The 20,190-nt window shown below is 38.8% G+C and overlaps 1 protein-coding gene and 1 pseudogene across 2 annotated transcripts in view; both read left to right on the forward strand.

The window, feature by feature from the left end:
• The window catches only part of EEA1 (early endosome antigen 1), a gene marked incomplete at both ends in the record, with an annotated part of 151,706 nt that overhangs the window by 72,051 nt on the left and 59,465 nt on the right, over positions 1 to 20,190 (forward strand). The window contains 3 exons of the mRNA XM_080706144.1: positions 5,757 to 5,906; positions 7,100 to 7,219; positions 13,089 to 13,292. Coding sequence (XP_080562270.1) covers positions 5,757 to 5,906; positions 7,100 to 7,219; positions 13,089 to 13,292 — 474 coding nt within the window. The remainder of the gene's footprint in view (positions 1 to 5,756; positions 5,907 to 7,099; positions 7,220 to 13,088; positions 13,293 to 20,190) is intronic.
• Positions 15,989 to 17,058, forward strand: LOC308270335 (protein DEK-like; annotated as a pseudogene). Its single transcript has one exon. The product of its transcript is annotated as a protein DEK-like (transcript).

Raw genomic sequence — 20,190 nt, forward strand, 5'->3', positions numbered from 1 at the left:
AATTCTGTTTCAGGAATTAGCATAAACACTTCATACTTACTGTCTTTAATTTTTGAGGTTAAACTCTGAGTTCATTGAGGAAATGGATCAGAATGATTAGGAATATTTCTCTAGCTTGTCTTCTCCTCTATTTTGTTGTGCTTGTAAATATTTCAAGCAACTACTAATTGATACCTCTGCCCTCAGTTCAACCCATCAAAGGCTTCTTCTATATAGCCATGAGTATAATCTATCTTAAAAGCAAATCTTACTATGTTCTAACCATGTTTTAAAAGCTCTAATGTTCTTTTTATGGTCTAAAGGATTAAGTTTAAGTGTCATGTTATGGCATACAGTGCCCCAAGTGATCTTGTTAGCCAATTTTAGTTCTATGCCATTCTTTATTTTATTCTTTACTGCAAGAATACAGAAATGTCCTTAGTTTTTTTCTACACATTACACTGTATCTTGCTTTTGTTATGGTATCATTCACTCTTTTCTTGACCCAAGATGTTCTTTTTCTCTTCACTTTGGTAAATATATACTTCACTTGTAACTTTTATAGAAATCCTTTTGTAGGCACTATCACTGGTCCCTCCACCCACCTACAAGATAGCTTAAGCATGCACATACGTTGAATATTTTACTTACCACAGTATAGTATATTATCGTAATTCATTAGACTCTGAATTCTTTGGATGCAAAGACTACATCTTGTTCATTTTTACCCTCACTACTTGCACATTTCTTTTTTTTTAAAATTTTTTTTTATTGGTGCACTGTATTCATACATCATAGTGGGATACAAACTTTTGTAGACATACATGCACACATCACCCAGTCAGCCCCCACCCGATCCCCACCCCAATCTCTCCCCATCCCTCCCTCCCATGCTTGGCTTAGTGGTTGACATCTAGTATTATAGCAATTTATCCAAAATTAAAAATGATAATCTCACATAACAGTTTCATTTGTCTGATACCAAGCTTTTGATGACTTAAAGATAACATTTCAATATTTCTTTTTACTTTCTTTCTTACCAGAGAATATTTTTTTTCTATTTTTTTAGGTGAAACTATCATATATTTATATATTTATTTTTCAGAAAAAAACTCTATCCTAATATGGAATATGGACTCTAGATACCCAAAACGATCTTGAAAAAGAACAAAGCTAGAAGATATATATTTTCTGATTTCAAACCATATAAAGCTACAATAATTGAAACAGTGTAGTACTATTCTAAAGGCAGATATATAAACCATTGGAGTTAAATAAAAGCCTAGAGATACATTCTTCCCTATATTGTCAAGTTATTTTTGATAAGGTTTCCACGAACATTTGGTGGTAGAAATAATAATATTTTAACTAAATATTGTTGAAACACAATAATTACATGGAAAAGAATAAAGTTGGGCCCTTACCTAATCGCATATACAAATATTAACTCAATAAAGATAAAAGACCTAAATATAAATCTTAAGACTATAAACTTTTAGGAGAAAATCTGGGTCATAAAACCTCACAACACTGAAATTGGCAGTGATTTCTTGGATATGATTTCAATGGCACAGGCAACAGAAGAGTATACAAACTCCCTAAAAAATAAAAAAAATATTGTATATCCAAAGACAATGTAAACAGAGTTAACATTTACTAATAGAATGGGATAAAATATTTCACAAATGCTATATCTGAAGGTATATTAATATTCCAACTAGAAATCCTAAAAATTAACAACAATAAAGGCAAACAATACCATTTAGAGATAGGTAAAAGACTAACATAAGTAATGAATCTCCACAGATAACTAATCTTAGTTGACTGTTGGATGGAAACTCTTGTTTCTCTGGTTCTGGTGTCTGTTACCTATTTCTTCTTTGTAGTTAATCTCTTTGAGTATTTTCTCTAGTGCTGGTTTTGAAGACAAAAATTCGTTCAGTTTCTGTTTGTCATGGAAGCTTCTTATTTCTCCATCAAATTTGATAGAAAGTTTTGCTGGGTAGGAAATTTTTGGCTGGAAGTTGTTTTCTTTCAGAGTTTGGAATATGTTACTCCAAGCTCTTCTGGCTCTCATGACTTGGTTTGGGAAGTTTGGAGTGATTCTAATTGGCTTGCCTCTGAATGTCACTTGGCCCTTTGTTTTTGTTGCCTTTAAGATTCTCTGCTTGGCTTCTACATTGGTCATTTTGACAATTATGTGGTGTGGGGATCCTCTTCTCCGATCCTGTCTAAAGGGAGTTCTATAAGTTTCCTGGACCTGTGTATCAACCTCTTGCTCTATGTTTGGAAAATTTTCTGCTATTACTTCCTTGAAGAGATTGTTGATCCCTTTGGTTTCACTTTCTTTTCCCTCCTCTATTCCAATTATTCTTAGGTTAGCTCTCTTAAAATGGGCCCATATTTCTTCAATATCAGATTCCTGCTGTCGGATATTTTTTCCTAGATTAGAAACTATGCGTTCATTTTTGGAGTGATCATCTTCTAAGAGCGAGATTCTGTTCTCCATGTGTTCTAATCGGTTGTTTGTACTTTGAATTGAGGCCTTTACTTCATTAATTGCATCCTTTATCTCTTTTTGGCTCTCTCTGAGTTCTTTTCGAAGCACCTCTATTATTTCTACAGTTATTTTCCTCATTTGATCTTCTTAGAAATCTCTGATTTTCTGTTTTATCAGGTTCTGATGTTGTTGTATTGTGGGCATTCATTGCTCCAGTGTTATTCCTCTTTCCCATGATTTCGGAAGTTTGTGCCTTCTCTGGGTTCTTCTCTTGGGTCACTATGACTTCACTTAAGGTGTTCTGGATCTCGAGTCAGTAGTATCTCAGACCCCACTACTCCTTTACTGGGTTGTATCAAAGAGTCTCCGACCCAGAGAGTCGATAGAGGCTGCTTTAGACTGTGGGGGGTGCCAGGTTGCACGTTCTCCTATGGTGTGATATCTCTGCCACCACCCCTCCCCCTCTTGGTCAAGTCCCAGGGAGTACAGTACTGGGATTTCTCCTCTGTGGCCCGCAATTTGACTCACTGTTCTTGAGTACGCAGATGTAGCTGTACTGGATTCGGTGAATTTTCTGCTGCTGCCGCCGGTGGCAATATGGCGCCGCTGCCACTCCCTCGGCCGTGAGGCTGGCATATTTCTTCTTGGTTTTGATTTCCACTCTGAATCCCTGCGGCGTGTGCTGAGCTCAGCCACTGGGAGCTTTAGATGCTCTCTGCGCCGAGAAATCCCACCTGGCTGTTCCGCAGCGGCTCACCTCGGCTTGCTGTAGCCGTCCGGTGAATTTGCCGCTGCCGCCGGCAGTATGGCGCTGCTCTGCACATTTCTTATTAATCTGTAAATGTTACAGTGATTGAGGAAGTGAATTATGGTGCCACTAATGGAAGGAAACTGAGGCTTGGAAATTTCTGTCAAAAACTTGAAAAGAACTTCTATATTTGACTTTTAGTTCAGATACACAAATTTAGCATTTATGTTTTCTAAAAGACACCGTGTCTCATTTGGTAAGGGTTACAAAAAGAATGGCAAACAGTATCTACAGCTAATGATTATGTAAATCTCATTGAAAGGATAAGGCGAGTGCTGACCTATACCAAAGATCATCAGAATTATAAGAAAATGATCCTATATACTATGGAAATTCAGAAGAATTTCTTTCTTCTCCACCCCATCCTCAGTATTTATCTTATGCAATTTTACCAAGTTATATGATCATGAAAAGCTTTGTGTAAGAAAGAGGTGTTGCTTAAAATATTGAATAGGTCTTAACAGTTGGTGGTTTGAAAACAACAGCTTTCCAGCTTGAGGAATTAGAATAAATTCACTAGGAAAAATGTTATGTTATGTCATATTATATTGTTATATTATCACTGATTTGTTCTTTGGTTAGGCTATGTATAATAGGAGTAGGCTTTTGTGACTAGAAAGCGAATGTGAGAATTTATTATGAATTGCTTACAAGTTTTCTAATAAGTTTTCCTTCTTCTAGTGGCCTCATTCATTGATTATTTATACAGAATCCAGAAGCTTTTTTTGTGTGTGTGTGTGTGTGTGTGTGTGTGCACTGGGGTGGAACCCAGGGGCTTTTTTACCTCTGGGCTATACTCCCAGACCTATTTTATGCTTTATTTGGAAACAGTCTCACTAAGTTGTTGAGAGCCTCACGCAGTAGCTGAGGCTGGCTTCGAACCTGTGTGATCCTCCTGCCTCGGCCTCACAAGCGCTGGGATTACAAGCGTGCGCCACCACACTCTGTGAAGCTTTTTTTAAACATGAAGTATATAATTTTAATTTTCATCCTCTGCCTAACATGTGTACTACTGGTGGCCTTGCATTTCTTTTGATATGATTTGTTTAATTGCATAAGATTATAACAGGAATCCAGTTTTTCACAATAGATCTTTGTTTTCCCTTTTTAATTATATTTTTATGGAGAAGTATGTAAGCATAAATATATGTATATGTTTATATAAAATTTTTAGACTATGGAAAATATGACCCAAATATTATACATAATTAATATTTTAAGATTTAACTTGAATAGTTTTAAATACAAATAATTATAGAAAGTGCTGGTTATTAAATGTGATTTTACCAAGATACAGCCTTTGATTTACAAGTTATGAGGCTGATATACTAGAGTACTCTTAGTGTGTAAGCCTTGCCAAACATCTTGGATACTCGTCTTCATGCACCTCTTTTGTTAACACTGCCAGCAATTGTACAGTAATTCTTTTGATATCAGTGCAAACTCTTTCTCTCCAGCTCCTTCAGGAAAAACTAACAGTTATTCTGGTGGGGTTAGAAAAAAAAATCACTGGAGAAAGTAATGGTTGTTAGCTCCAGGGAAAATTTTTTCTTTAGCTTCAACTCAGTATTTGTGTTTTGTTTTAATTTTTAGTTTGTTTTGATTTTATTTTGTTTTGTTTTTAATAGTACCTGGAGCATGGTGGTCAAGTACACCTGGGTAGCATTTTAAAAATTTTAATGCATGAAAGCCAGGTGTGATGGTGCTCTTTTGTAATCCCAGCACTTGGGAGGCTGAGACAGGAGGATCACGGTTCAAGTTCAGCCTCAGCTACTACTTAGTGAGGCCCTTTACAACTCAGTGAGACCCTGTTTCTTTTTTTTTTTTTTAATATATTTTTATTGGTGCATTGTAGTCAAACATCACAATGGAATATAAGACTTGTGAGGATTTCCAAGCACACATCACCCTGTTTCTAAATAAAGAATAAAAATAGGGCTGGAGGTGTAGCTTGGAGGTAGAATGCCCCTAGGTTCCATCTGCAGTGAAAAAAAAAAAAAAAAGTTAATGAATGTGGGTCACCTAACATTTTTAAAAAAAGTCTGAAAACCAAAGGAATCATGGTGGATCTTTAAAAAATGCTGTTGATTTGGTTTGAGTGTGCCCTGAGTAGTTTAAGTTTCATTTTATTATTTTAAGATTCTCAAGTGATTAAAAAACTTACATCCAGATAAGAACCCCAGTTCTCTGTATTTTCTTAAAAATGAGCAGTAAAAAACAAAATCTGTAATGTTTAGTCATAATATTAATTATATAATTCCACATTAATCACATAATAATGTGATTAATTAAAATTCGCTTTTTTAAATTATTACATAAGATTTTAGGGTTTTCTGAATTATCATGAAATTTAATATAGCATACTTATATTGGTTAAAAATAGAATGTTGTTTAGAAAGTAGATGGTATTGTGGAGGCATTTACACTCATGTACATTCATGCACATACTTTTTATTTTTATTTTTAAAGTTACACAGCAAACTTCTGGAGACTGAGCGCCAACTAGGGGAAGCTCATGGTAGGTTGAAGGAGCAGAGACAGCTTTCCAGTGAAAAGTTGATGGATAGAGAACAACAAGTGGCTGATTTACAACTCAAACTTTCTCGTTTAGAAGAACAGGTAAGCTAGGGTTTCAAACTAAGTTGATATAAGCAAGTCTGTTGATATACTTGAGGCATCTTAAATATGGTTATGGTTCATCAATTTTCTAACTGACAAGAAATTTAATTGACTTTTCCCCACTTAAAACTGTAATATTTCTTTTCAATAAAAGGATTCTACTTAATTTACATATTAGGTTACTATATTTCACTCTGATTATATTACCTAAAGATTTCAATAAAAATGTACAAAGAAGACTATTTTTTCAGATTTAGGAAGGCAAAATTCTGGGACTGACTCTTTGTCAGGCTACTGGAATCTTCTTACCTAGGAAAGACCACTTGAAATGAAACAGGGAATAATGAATGGTTGGTAAAGATCACTAATGACATGTATTTTCATGTATATAAAACCTGAGTTTGGCCGTGTGTGGATGGCGCACGCTTATAATCCCTGCTCTTGGGAGGCGGAGACAGGAGGATCGCGCAGGTTTGGAGCCAGCCTCGCTGGCTTAAGAGACCCTGTTTCCAAATTAAAAAAAATATATAAAATAGGTCTGGGAGTGTAGCCCAGAGGTAGAAGGGTTCCCAGGAATCCCAGTACCACCACCTAAAACAAAACAAAACAAAGCAAAAAATCCTGAGTTTGCATTTAAATCACTTTTAAAAATTAAGAACATGATTGATTTAATGCTGTCCTAAAGTTTTGTTTCTTAGAATGGTACCCATTGTATAGTTTTAGTAAAAGTTATTGTTGAATTAAGTCTTTTATTCAAATATTCATGATTAAAATCTGTGGCTTCAACATTCAATTTTCCTCTAGAGCTAAAGGATGTGGTAGATAATTTGATTCTTTTCTAATAAGTGAATACTATAACTATTAATAGAAAAAATAGAAGAAACACTACAGTGTGGTTTACTTTATTGTCACAAATAAATTGTATGTGATTCCTTGATCATATCAACATACAGAAGAAACTAGTGATATAAATGCCAGCCTGGAGAAAATGTATATTATTTTTAGGATGCAAGTGTATTGCTAGAGAATAGTTTCCCATAATGAGATTAAGATTCCATGAGTAATGACATATTGCTATTAATGCTATATTGTCAGAATTTATTTTCTGTTCAGAGTTGAGAATTGATGTTAGATATTTATGAATGATAGTATTATGCCTTTAAGTTGTCAACTGACAGTCTACCTTTTTTAAGTTGAAGGAAAAAGTAACAAATTCCTCGGAATTACAACATCAGTTAGAAAAAACAAAGCAACAGCATCAAGAACAACAAGCTCTTCAGCAGAGCACTACGGCAAAACTTCGAGAAGCTCAGGTAAACATTTTTGGGGTAAACTTTTAAACAAAAATTAAACAGTATTATTTTTATGTTGTGATAGAGCTAGACAATGCAAAATAGATGATTATGAGGAGTTTTGATAATTTCAGTATCTAGATAATCAGAACATCTTTTCTCTTATATTAAAATTTAAAATTATTTATTATAAACAAATTTGACATTTATTATAAATAAATAAAATGTTTAAATGTATTAAATTTGTTTTTTTTTTACTAACTCTTTACTTATTCTCTTAAATTTTTTATTGGTGCATTGTAGTCATACATCTTAATGGGGTACAAGATGGTAGAGGCATATATACACACATCACTCAATTAGCCCTTACCCAATTCCCACCCCATTCCCTTCTTTCTCTGTCTTCATTTTTGGCTTACTGATTGACTTGATTAAATCTTCTTATTAGATCAATTTATCTATTAAATGTATCTACTGGAATAAAATTTTTAAAATAGTTTTTATCTATTTTTAGTGGAAGTGTTAATTTGTTTTATGGTATTGGGGATTGAGCCCAGGGACATTCTACTTCTCATCTACACTGTCAGCTCTATTTTATTTTTTATTTTAAAAAAGGGTATTACTAGGCTGATGAAAGTCTCATTACTTGCTGAGGCTGTCCTTGAACCCTTTGATCCTCCTCTCTCAGCCTTCCAAGTACTGGCATTACAGGCATGTGCCAACACACACCTAGGTAGTTCAATGAATTTTATTTAAATTCTTGGTAAATAATTATTTCTGATTGAAATAACCTTATTTGAAAAATCAAATATACTCAAATATTTTTGGCTTAGTTAGCCCAGTGAAAAAGAACATTTTGTATTTCCTACAGTAGAGCTTAATATTACTAGATCATGTCTTTTACTATCATCTTTAACCATCATCTGTACATTGGAATTATAGGTATAGAAAATATAATTGTTTGTGTTAAATGGATACATATCTACAGTATAGCTCAGAAGACTTAAAGAAATTTAGTTTTGTTTTGTTATGATAAGGGCAGGTTAATTGAATGTTTGAAGTAAATTTGACTTTGATTTTCATTTATTATTTTATTTTTTTGTGAATTCATTGAAAAATTATTGCGCATGTGTGTTAAACACAGTGCTCAGCACCAAAAAATAAATAAATAGCACCAAAAAATAAATAAATAAAAAATAAATACATAGCACCTGCCCTATAGGAATTGGCAGGGTAATCATGCATACATAGAAATGATCATCATGGAATATGAGGGAAGCAATAATTAATATCAGCAGTAAGTCATCTTTCTCTTTTGAGTTTGGAGTGTGGTACAAGGGGCAGACAAATAGACATCAGAATGTTGGGCTCATTTGTCTTTTCTTGTTAGTTTGTTTACTCAGTCAATAACTTTTATTTATGTCTACTCTTAGCCAAGGAACCGATTTTTTGACTATGGTAGCAAATAAAACAAAAATATCTGCTCTCATGGAGCTTAGTTAGGGAGGCAAATAATAACGAGGGCAAATAAGCAAAACATATAGTATGTTAAATGGTACTAAGATAATTTTTCATTTTTCAGTACAATGCTAAATAGATTTTAAAAGGAGACACAGGAGTAGAAAGTATATAGGGGCCTAGGGCTGAAATTGGGACTTCAGTGTTGGATAGGGTTGCCAGGGAAAGCCTTTCTGAGACGAAAGACCCAAGGGATTGGGAGGGTATGAGCCATGTGGAGGGCAGACAGAAGAACATTAGTAGTATATTAATGTGCATGCTCGTAATCCCAGTACTTGGGAGGCTGTGACAGAATGATCGCAAGTTCAAAGCCAGCTTCAGCAGCTTATTGAAGCTCTCAGTAACTTAGTGAGACCCTGTTTCCAAATAAATATATAAAAGTAGGTCTGGGGGTTTAGCCCAGAGGCAGAAGGCCCCTGGGTTCCACCCCCAGTACACACACACACACACACACACACACACACACACACACACACACATACACACACACACACACGGTTTGGGGTTAGAAGCAGGGCTGACAAATAGCAGGAAGTCATGGCTTGAGTGGTGTGAGTGATAAAGAGTTAAAATGGACACCGTTATAGAGATCAGGGAGTCAGAACATGTAGAACTTCATAGGTCATTTTAAAGAATGTTTTTCTCTTTTATTTACTTGTTTTGAGTAAGGTTAGAAACTATTGGGGAGTTCTGAATAAAGAAGTGACATATCTGACTTACAGTCTTACAGGATTATTCTGGCTGCTGTATTGAGAGTAGACCACAGGGCTACACAAGCAAAAGCAGAGAAATTAGCTAAGAGACTATTATCCAAATAAGAAACGAGGTGGCTTGGACCCAGGTGGAAACAATGCAGGCAGTAAGAAGTTGTCAGGTTCTAATCAGATTTTAGAGATTAAAACCTGATTGATTTCCTGACAGACCACTGTAGAATACTGAGATGATGCCAAGGATTTTGGCTTGGCCAATCAGAAGGCTGGAAGCCAACAGGATGAAAACTGAGAATCCCATTGGATCTGACAACATGGAGGTCTTTGAAGACCTAGATAAGAGCAGTTTGAATGGAGAAGGTGTGATAACAGCCTGAATGGAAAGGGTTCAAGAGAGAATGGGAAGAGAGAAACTTGATAATATGAATACCCATAATGCTGGGATATTATTATAGAGGAAGGGAAGAAATGGGGTAGTGAAGCCAGCATGGAGAATTTGGCAGAGGCCAGGTAGGCTTTCTTATACTATACTATACCTCTTTCTTTTGCCATCATTTTTATCTTTGTCTGTAGCTAGATGTACATCTTCTTATAGGCAGATTGTCTTTGAAACTGAGAGGAATGGGGCACAGTTGAATATGCTCATTACTTCCTTATTCTCTACTTAGCAATAAGTTTAAAATTTTATTTCCTGAAGGGTAGTAAAAAAAAGGATAGGAAAGGGTCAGGCAGAGTCTCATTATGAATCATGAAAGGTCCTAAAAACTAAGTAAAGAAATGAGTATAATTCTAGGTTTGTATATGCATATAAAATTATTATGGTAACACAGATGATGACTCAAGAGTTTGAAAAGGATGTCACAGAAAACAACTTAGAAGTGACAGTCTAAGTCATTGAGTAGAATATAGTTCTGGATTGAAAAGGTGATAGAAAGAAGTTTAATCTAGGTTAAAGTTGTAAGGATAATGATAGTGAAGCTAATATGAACTAAATGGTAGGTTTTATTGGAGTCTATGTAAGACAGATGAACTTCAGGTGGGTGTGTGGTGAAAAGACAAGTATAATAAAAGATATCCATTAGGCGATTTGAACATAAAATTTTAACTTTGTTCAACATAATTTCAATAAAGATAACAAAGATATCTAATTTTTGATTGATGAGTAAATGAAAAACGAGGGAGTTAGGAAAGTATCAGTTACCTTTGAAATTTAAGTATGAATTGAATAAAGACCAGGCAGAAACTGGAGAGGGGCTTGGAAAATCAGAAACCTGAATTTGTTTCTACTCTACTACAAAGAGTCTGGTAGAGAGGGAGTTACTAGGGATATTGGAAGAGAAGAGACTGATAGAATTAGATAATAGGAAACTATGATATAATTCTTACAGTGGAGGGTGAATTTGAATTTATCCATGGAAGCTTGAGGAAAGAAGGTAAATATGGAGACAAACATATGTGTAATTTTGTAAATAAGGAAATGAAAACTCAAGATGGATCATTCCTGAAAATTGTTTGTTTTAGGATGAAGTTGGAGGTATTAATAGCTGAATATTAGGCAAGCTGAGATTGAGAATTTGGAGAGAATAATAAAGCTTTTAAGTAGTTATCAAGAAGAATGTTTGAGGATGAGGACCTTATTCAAATAAAAAGATTGAAAAGACAGTTATGAGTAAATAGTGGAGATTGGAATTGGAAATTTGTAGTGGCACAAATCTGTAGAGGTTTGTGCTTTTATTCTAACAGTGCTTAGAAGTATAGGAGTGAAGAAAGCAGATTGCAACATTGATCTAGTATTGAGGTTTTGTGGAGTAGCTGCCTTAGAAATTTTGAGATAAAAGGAAATGGAGAATGTAGTGGAAAGAATAAAAGTTTATATCCATGTGTGAAGTTTATGAATAAGCTAGAAGGAAATTGAAGTTCCTGTACTATAGATGTGAATGAGGTCATAAAATTGGAAGATAATCAGGAAGTTGTAGTAACAGAGTAGGATAGTTGGAACTTTTTAGCTGGAACAATTTTAGGTTATTAAAAAATCCTGTATGATTGACTGCAATGTGGAATAAGCTAGGGCCCAGGAATTAAGATGATATGAATGTCGAGTCTATGCTCTTAATTCTCTATGTATTTTGTATTTCCCAGGAAATTGGCAGAAATTGGGATTGAGAGAAAGACTAAATCAGGTCTCAAGTCTTCAGTGAATGAGGTAGGGATTTATAGATGATAGCAGTAAAGAGTTGAAGGTAGAATAAGTAAGAATGGCATACTTTCCAAAGCAGCACAAAGCTTTCATCCAAGCGTGTGAATAGTAACAGTGAAAAACCAGGAAAAGTCAGCTTTCTCTGCTTGCTCATTGGAATAAGCTTTCCTAACTAGAGAAGATGAGGGGGAATTGGAATATGTAAAGGGAGAATCAGATTTCAGTTAAGACTTGGAAACAGAGCAACTCTTCTGAACAAAAGCTTATTCCTGGAACTGTGGTTTTAGAAAATTAGCAGAATATGGAGAGAGGGGTTAGTAGTGACAGAAACAAAAGCTGAGAGCAGAGAAGTGAGGTTGCCTTTCATCATATCATAACTGAAGCTTAAGGGATGAGAACCATGTTTGAAAGTGTTGACCTTTAAATATCTTGTACTAACAAAATCAGAAATCATTGAGGGTACCAGGGGTTGTGGGCTCTGTTTTACCAAGCTGGTATGGGCCACTATAAAGTTTATAGGGCTTAGTTAGGGCCATGTTCTGGGTAGAGGTTCTCTGAGTCTTTTAAAAGAATTGAGCCATTTGGGAATGAATTTAGAGGTGTCTATTTTAGGTCAGTTAAAAAAAAAAAAGAATTGAGCCAACAGAAAAAACTATGGGGCAGGTACCTTGAGAAAGTATTATTCTGGATGTGGGATATTGTATTGTGCTTTGTGTAATAATAAGATCCATAGTAAAATAAAAGAAGAAGGATCTCTTGATTTATCAGTAGAAGAATCCTGTTGGGATATTGAAGTGTGCCTGCAACAGCATATATATGCATTTGAATGCAATCATTTTTTATTAAATCAATAATAGTTTGGAACATATGCATCAGTATCTTGGATATACATCAGTGAATTAAACAAAAGCCTCATCTTTTTGTAGTCTACATTCTAATGATGAGGGGTATAAGGAGGCAAAGAAACATGAAAATAGGTACATTATTTTTGTGTTAGAGATAAGTACAATAGAAAGAAAGAAATAACCAGGATACAAATTATTGGAAAAGGCTATAGTTTTAAATGTAATGATCAGGAGAAGCCTGATTGAGAGATAACATTGAGCAAACATTTGAACAGAGGGAGTGACTCTGAGGCAAACATTTCAGGTAGAAGGGTTGGTAGTACAAGGTTTTGAGATAGGAGTGTGCCTGGTTGGATCAAGGAATAGACTTCCATGTGTCAGAAATGGATTCAAAGAGTAGGAGGAGGTGAAGGTAGAGTGTTAGGAAAAGAATATGCTTAATTAAAGTTTTTTGTTTATTAAATTCTAGCTTATCAATATAGATTTGTTATTAAATATATATTTCTAATTAATTAAAATTGCCACGTTCAAGTGAAAGTATTTGTATCAGTTACTTTATGTTTAAGAAATAACATTTTAAATTCTCTGTCCTTAAAATAGTAGTTTTCAACTCTTTACAGAATGATCTGGAACAAGTACTACGTCAAATTGGCGATAAGGACCAAAAGATCCAGAACCTTGAAGCCTTACTACAGAAAAGTAAAGAAAATATTTCATTACTAGAAAAGGAAAGAGAAGATCTTTATGCAAAAATTCAAGCTGGTGAAGGAGAGACTGCTGTTCTTAACCAGTTACAAGAAAAAAACCATACATTACAGGAACAAGTAAGTTTGTAACATGTATTCTATTTCTGAGATTTACTTTTATCACTCTACATCTCATTAAATGCTTTATTTTAGTGACTTATCATCTAGGATCTTTTTTACAGCTTTTAAAATCATGTGCATTTTTGACACATATCTCATTTACCTTAGAGGTGAGTTATTAGTGTAATGAAAGTTGACATGATTTGACAAAGAAATCCTCAATTCATTTTCTAGGATGTAAAACTTCCTATGTGACTACAGATAAATCATTTCACCTTGTTAGCTCATTAGAAAATAGTGATATAATTAAAATGCATGCTTGCCTTAAGGCATTTTATGATTTAAAAAATTAAGTGAATAAAATATACTAATAACTTAAAAGTACTAATCAAGTGTTAGTTGTTATATCAGTTAATATTCAGGCTTAACAGCTATATTTTGATATTATATATGTATTTAGACTGTATAGCTAATAATTTTGATAAGTTATGTTATTGTTCCAAAATTTATATGTAGTTTAAAAGAAACAATAATTTAGGTTAATATATTTTTAAACTGAAAATACTTAACAGTTGCTTTTTTGGAAGAATTATGTAGTAAGATAATTATTATCCAAATGAGAAAGTATTTTGGTAATACTTTGAAAGTATCAGTAAGTCATATCACTTTCTTAACTTGGGAATTAGAATATAATATAGATAATCCCTCAAAATTTCCAAGTCATTTTTGAAGAATTCTAATGAGGAATTTGGCAATTTTTATAAAAAATTCTTTTTTTTTTTTTTTGCTGTCTACAACTTGACATTGCTTTATCACATAAATGTGATCAGGAAAGTCATACATCTTTTCAAAAAGAACAAACTAAATCTCAATACTTCTATCTGTGGTTATGTTGGAGTAACTGATACTTAGTCCTTTGGCCACCTAGAAAACTGGGGGAAATGTGTAAAACTACTGTTTTCAGCCATTGGACAACGAATAGTGCAGGACTGTGATCTCTGAGAGAGGAGGAATCAGGAAGTTTAGGAACCTTAGGTCACTCTAACTTTTAACCCAGAGATGTTTTTCTAGACTTTGATGTAGGCTGGGAGGGAAGCACAGAGATTTCATTGAACTAGGGGGTATGAGAGCAATATAAATTGAGAGAATGAAATCCAGGAAGATTAAGACAGCTGGAGTTTGCAGGTCAGAATGCCAGAGAGAAAGGAGCAATGCAGAGCCAAGGCTCCAGACACCTGCATAGGGATCCACTGGAGGCTTGGGTTAAATGTTCAATTTTGTACTTATAGGGTGAGATTCTGTGAGGACAGACAATGAACAATATCAGGGAGCTGCAGGCTGGAAAGTTACCAGAGCTCACACAGGGCTGGAAGATTTCAAATGCCAGCTATTCATAGAGGAAACATATAGTTGAACACTCATCCATTCAGCAGACACATCAGAAATGTCACACTAGAGGAGAGGAATAAGTCTAAACTAGTCCTCAAATAAGAGCTACTGTATACCTGACCAGACAAAATATGAAAACAAGACTTGGACGGGCCTGGCTGAACCACAACTCTATGAACTGCCTACTGGAACAGAACTTAACATTTTTTTTTGAAGGGCAACAAATCCAAACTGGTCCCAATAAATACTAAAAAATTACTAGAAATATGAGGAAGCAAAAAGAAATGTGAGTCCTAACCAGTAGAAATAGACTCTGAAATGAAAGCAAGGGACTCATCAGACAAGTGTTAAAACACCTCTTAAAACATGCTTATGGTGCAAAGGAAAAACTAGACTAGTGAAGGTAGAAGTAGATCTGTTAAAAAGCAACCAAATAATACTTTTAGAGACAAAAATCTTAAAGCACCTGAATTGAGCTGGGAGTCGTGGCGCATGCTTGTAATCCCAGCGCTTGGGAGGCTGTGACAGGAGGATCATGTAGGTTCAAAGCCAGCTTCAGCTACCTAGTGAGACTCTTAGCAACTTAATGGGACCCTGTTTCCAAAATAAAGTATAAAATAGGTCTGGGAGTATAGCCCATAGGTAGAAAAGCCCCTGGGTTCCACCCCCAGTAACACACACACACACACATACATACATACATACATACATACATACATACCTGAAGTGAAAATGTATTTGGTTAGATTTAATAAACTAAGGAGTAGTAAACATCATTGAACATGAAGACAAGTCTGTTGCAATTGTTCAAACTGAAACTGAAAGAGAGAAAAAGGCTGGCCTGGTGGGGCGTGGGGTGGGGAGAACAATGCCATAGTGATCCATGGGACAGTATGGCGTACGCTAGCATAATATGAGTCTCACATAAGTATGACAATAAGGAACATGTTTGTAGAAATAACATAAAAAAATAAATTTTGATTAAAAATATAAACTAATAGAGACAGCTACAGCCCAGGGGCAGGCTGCGGGGCAAGCTCGGGCTCCGGCCGGGCCACCAGGGTCCTGGCTGCTGTCCTGCCAGGACCCCCTCCCCCCCCAACCGCGCAGCCCCGCCCCCGCCCATGCGCAAGCTCTCTCGCCAAGACCCGCTCGCGCCTGATTGGCCGCCGCATTCCCGAATCGCCATTTTGAAAATCTTGTTGATTCACGCGGCGGGAATTCCATGCCTGGCAGCGGCCCGCGGACTCGCTCTGCCTCGGCCTCAGCGCCCCGCCCCGGCGTCCCCAGTGTTCGCTCGCGTGCGCCCAGCCCCACGGTCCGGCATGTCCATCTTGGCCTCTGCAGTGGAGGGAGAGGGAACCCCCGCCCAGCTCGCTTCCTAGCGGGAGCCCGAGCTGCCAGGCCGCAGGGGGGAGAGCGAGGAGGAGGACGACGACGACGACGAAGAGGAGAACGAAAAAAGTCTAATTGTGGAAGGCAAGAGGGAAAAAAAAGTAGAGAGCTTGACTATGCAAGTGTCTTACTTACGAGAGCCATTTACAATTGCACAAGGAAAGGGACAGAAACTTTGTGAAATTGAAAGGATACGTTTTTTTCTGAGTAAGAAAAAAACAGATGAACTTGGGAATCTGCACAAACTGCTTTACGACAGACCTGGCACAGTGGTCTCATTAAGGAGGAATGTGGATCAGTTCAGTGGCTTTCCATTTGAAAAAGGGAGTTTCCAGTACAAAAAAAGGGAAGCAATGTGATGAAATTTAGAAACGCCAAGTTAAAGAGCATCTGCTAGGTTCTCGATTTGGAGCGCTCGGGGGCGAACAGCGAACTAGTGACGAGGATCTTGAATTTCTTAATGCACCCAAAGCCTTCTGGCAAACCATTGCCAGAATCTAAAAATACTCCTAGCAAAGGTAATAAATAAAAAGGAACGGAACAGTCCTGAAATTCTGTCAGATGAATCCAGTAGTGATGAAGATGAAAAGAAAAAGAGTCTTCAGATGAAGAAGATAAAGAAAATGAAGAGGAGCCACCAAAAAAGACATCGAAAAGAGAAAAATCTAAACCGAAAGCTACTCCTAAAAGTAAGAAGTCTGTAAAAAGTGCAAATGTTAAGAAGGCAGATAGTAGCACCACCAATAAGAATCAAAACAGTTCCAAAAAAGAAAGTGAATCTGAGGATAGTTCCGATGATGAACCTTTAATTAAAAAATTGAAGAAACCGCCTACAGATAAAGAATTAAAGGAAACAGTAAAGAAATTATTGGCTAATGCTAAATTGGAGGAAATCACAATGAAGCGAATTTGCAAAGAGGTATATGAAAATTATCCTGCTTATGATTTAACTGAGAGGAAAGATTTTATAAAAACAACTGTAAAAGAACTAATTTCTTGAGACAGAGGACAGAAACAGATGACTTGTTCCCATAGATTTGAAGATCTGATTTATACCATTATGCCAGCAAAGAGAATGTATTCCCTTTTCTAAGTCCTTGTTAAGTATTGTATTGATAGGACTTACTGCTGATCTTTTTATCTAGAGTATTGTATAAATTTGTGTTTGCTACTTTAAATTGCATTTCTATGCAGTTTTTAGTTTAAATCTTTCATGGCTGTAATTGTTACTTGCTTTTATAGCTGTATTTTGTACATTTGGATTTCTTTTTTAAAAATTTTTTATTGGTGCACTGTATTCATACATCATAGTGGGATAAAAAAAAAATAACTTTTGTAGACAACATGCACACATCACCAAGTTAGCCCCCACCCAATTCCCACCCCATTCCCTCACCATCCCTCCTTCCCATGCTTGGCTTAGTGATTGACATCTAGTATTATAGCAATTTATCCAAAATTAAAAATGATAATCTCACATAACAGTTTCATTTGTATGATGCAAAGCTTTTTATGACTTAAAGAAATTGGCCTTTGATTTTAATTTTGTCCTTACAAACCTTGTCAATAAAAATAAATTAATGGTGGAAAAAATATAAACCAATAGATTGAGTTCACTAAACCCCAAGCAATATATGTCAAAAATATTAAATGAATGGATTTCATTTTAATTTATTTATTTATTTATTTTATTTATTTATTTTTATTAATTTATTTTTTAAATTGGTGCATTGTAGTCATATATCAATCACATTGGAGTACAAGACTTGAGAGGATATACAAGCACACATCATCCAATTAGCCCTCCTCCAGCCCCCATCCCATTCCCTCCCCCTCCCTCCATCCCACGCTTCTTTGGTGATTTACCTTGATACATTTGTTTATGTACCTCCTGCGTTTTAAAGAGGCTCCGTCCTCCAGTATTACATACCCTCTGATTGGTCACATTAGTTGCTTCACTATAGGGCCCTTTCTATAGCTCAACCTCTTCCTGTTGCCCTTTTCCTCCTAGTTATTGCTGATTAAGAGAAGCGTCTGATTTATATTTTCTGCGATATTTCTCTGTGCATGCTGCGTTGCAAGTACCGATCCCACTCTTGATGGTCCCAGTAGTGGCCTGGCTACTCAGTGGACTGATCCAGACCTCGCTGGCTCAGGCAGCGGCCTTGCCTCATGGGAGGCCCCAGTTCTGGTCTCGCTGGCCCCTGCACCGGTCTAACCCCTAAGCTGGCTTTGGTCCCGGCCTTGGAGGCCGCAGGAGTGAACTTGCCACACGCCAGGCTCCGATGCTGGCCATTGGCCCCTGCACCGGTCTAACCCCTTGGCAGGATTCCAATCCCGGCCTCGGAGGCCCCAGCACCGGCCTAGCCTCATGGCAGGCTCCAATGCCGGCCTCGTTGGCCCCAGCACCGGCCTAACCCCTCGGCAGGTTCCGATCCCGGGTTAGGAGGCCCCAGCACTGGCCATGTCTCACGGCAGGCTCCGATGCTGGCCTCGCCTCACGGCTGGCTCCGATGCCGGCCTTGCTGGCCCCAGCACCGGTCTAGCCCTTCGGCAGGTTGTTATCCTGGCCTCGGAAGCCCCAGTACCGGCCTTGCCTCATGGCAGGCTCGATGCCGGCCTCGCTGGCCACAGCACCGGCCTAACCCCTCGATAGGCTCTTATCCCGGCCTCGGATGTCCCAGTACCGGCCTTGCCTCACGGCAGGCTCCAATGCCAGCCTCACTGGCCCCAGCACCGGCCTAACCCCTCGGCAGGTTCTAATCCTGTCCTCAGAGGCCACAGTACCGGCCTTGCCTCAAGGCAGGCTCCAATCCTGGCCTCGGAGGCCTCAGCACCGGCATTGCCTCACGGCAGGCTCAAATGCCGACCTTGCTGGCCCCAGCATCGGCCTCACCCCTCGGCAGGCTCCAATCCCGGGCTCAGAGGCCCCAGTACCAGCCTTGCCTCATGGCAGGCTCCAGTGCCGGCCTCGCTGGCCCCAGCACAGGCCTAACCCCTCGGCCGGCTCCGATACTGGCCTCGGAGGTCCCAGCACCAGCCATGCCTCACGGCAGGCTGCGATGCCGGCCTCACTGGCTCCAGCACCAGCCTAACCCCTCAGCAGGCTCTTATCCTGGCCTAGGAGGCCCCAGTATCGGATTACTTCTCGGCAGGCTCCAATCCTGGGCTCGGAGGCCCCAGCACTGGCCATGCCTCACGGCAGGCTGCGATGCCGGCCTCACTGGCTCCAGCACCGGCCTAACCCCTCAGCAGGCTCTTATCCTGGCCTAGGAGGCCCCAGTATCGGCCATACTTCACGGCAGGCTCCGATGCTGGCCTCGCTGGCCCCAGCACCTTCCTAACTCCTCGGCAGGCTCTTATCCTGGCCTTGGAGGCCCCAGTACCGGCCTTGCCTCATGGCAGGCTCCGATGCCGGCCTCACTGGCCCCAGCACCAGCCTAACCCCTCGGCAGGCTCCGATCCTGGCCTTGGAGGCCCCAGCACTGGTCATGCCTCACGGCAGGCTCTGATGCCGGCCTTGCTGGCCCCAGCACTGGCCTAACCCCTCGGCAGGCTCTTATCCTGGCCTCGGAGGCCCCAGTACCGGCCTTGCCTCAAGGCATGCTCCGATCCCGGCCTCGGAGGCCCCAGCACCGGCCTTGCCTCACGGCAGGCTCCGATGCCGGCCACACTGGCCTCAGCACCGGCCTAACCCCTGGGCAGGCTCTTATCCTGACCTCGGAAGCCCCAGTACCGGCTTTGCCTCATGGCAGGCTCTGATGCCAGCCTCGCTGGCCCCAGCACCGGCCTAACCCCTCAGCAGGCTCCGGTCCCGTCCTCGGGGGCCACAGCACTGGCCTTGCCTCACGGCAGGCTCCGATGCCGGCCTCGCTGACCCCAGCACCGGCCTAACCCCTCAGCAAGTTCCGGACCCGACCTCGGAGGCCCTAGCACAAGCCTTGCCTCATGGCAGGCTCCAATGCCGGCCTCGCTGGCCCCAGCATCGGTCTAACCCCTCTGCAGGTTCCAATCCCGGCCACGGAGGCCTCAGTAGTGGCCTTGCCTCACAGCAAGCTCCGATGTCGGCCACTGGCCCCGGTGCCCGCCTAACCCCTCAGCAGGTTCCGATCACTGTTACTGTGGTTATTAT

Source organism: Muscardinus avellanarius (genome assembly GCF_963383645.1).
Source record: "Muscardinus avellanarius genome assembly, chromosome: 11".
In the NCBI taxonomy this organism is placed as follows: Eukaryota; Metazoa; Chordata; class Mammalia; order Rodentia; family Gliridae; genus Muscardinus; species Muscardinus avellanarius.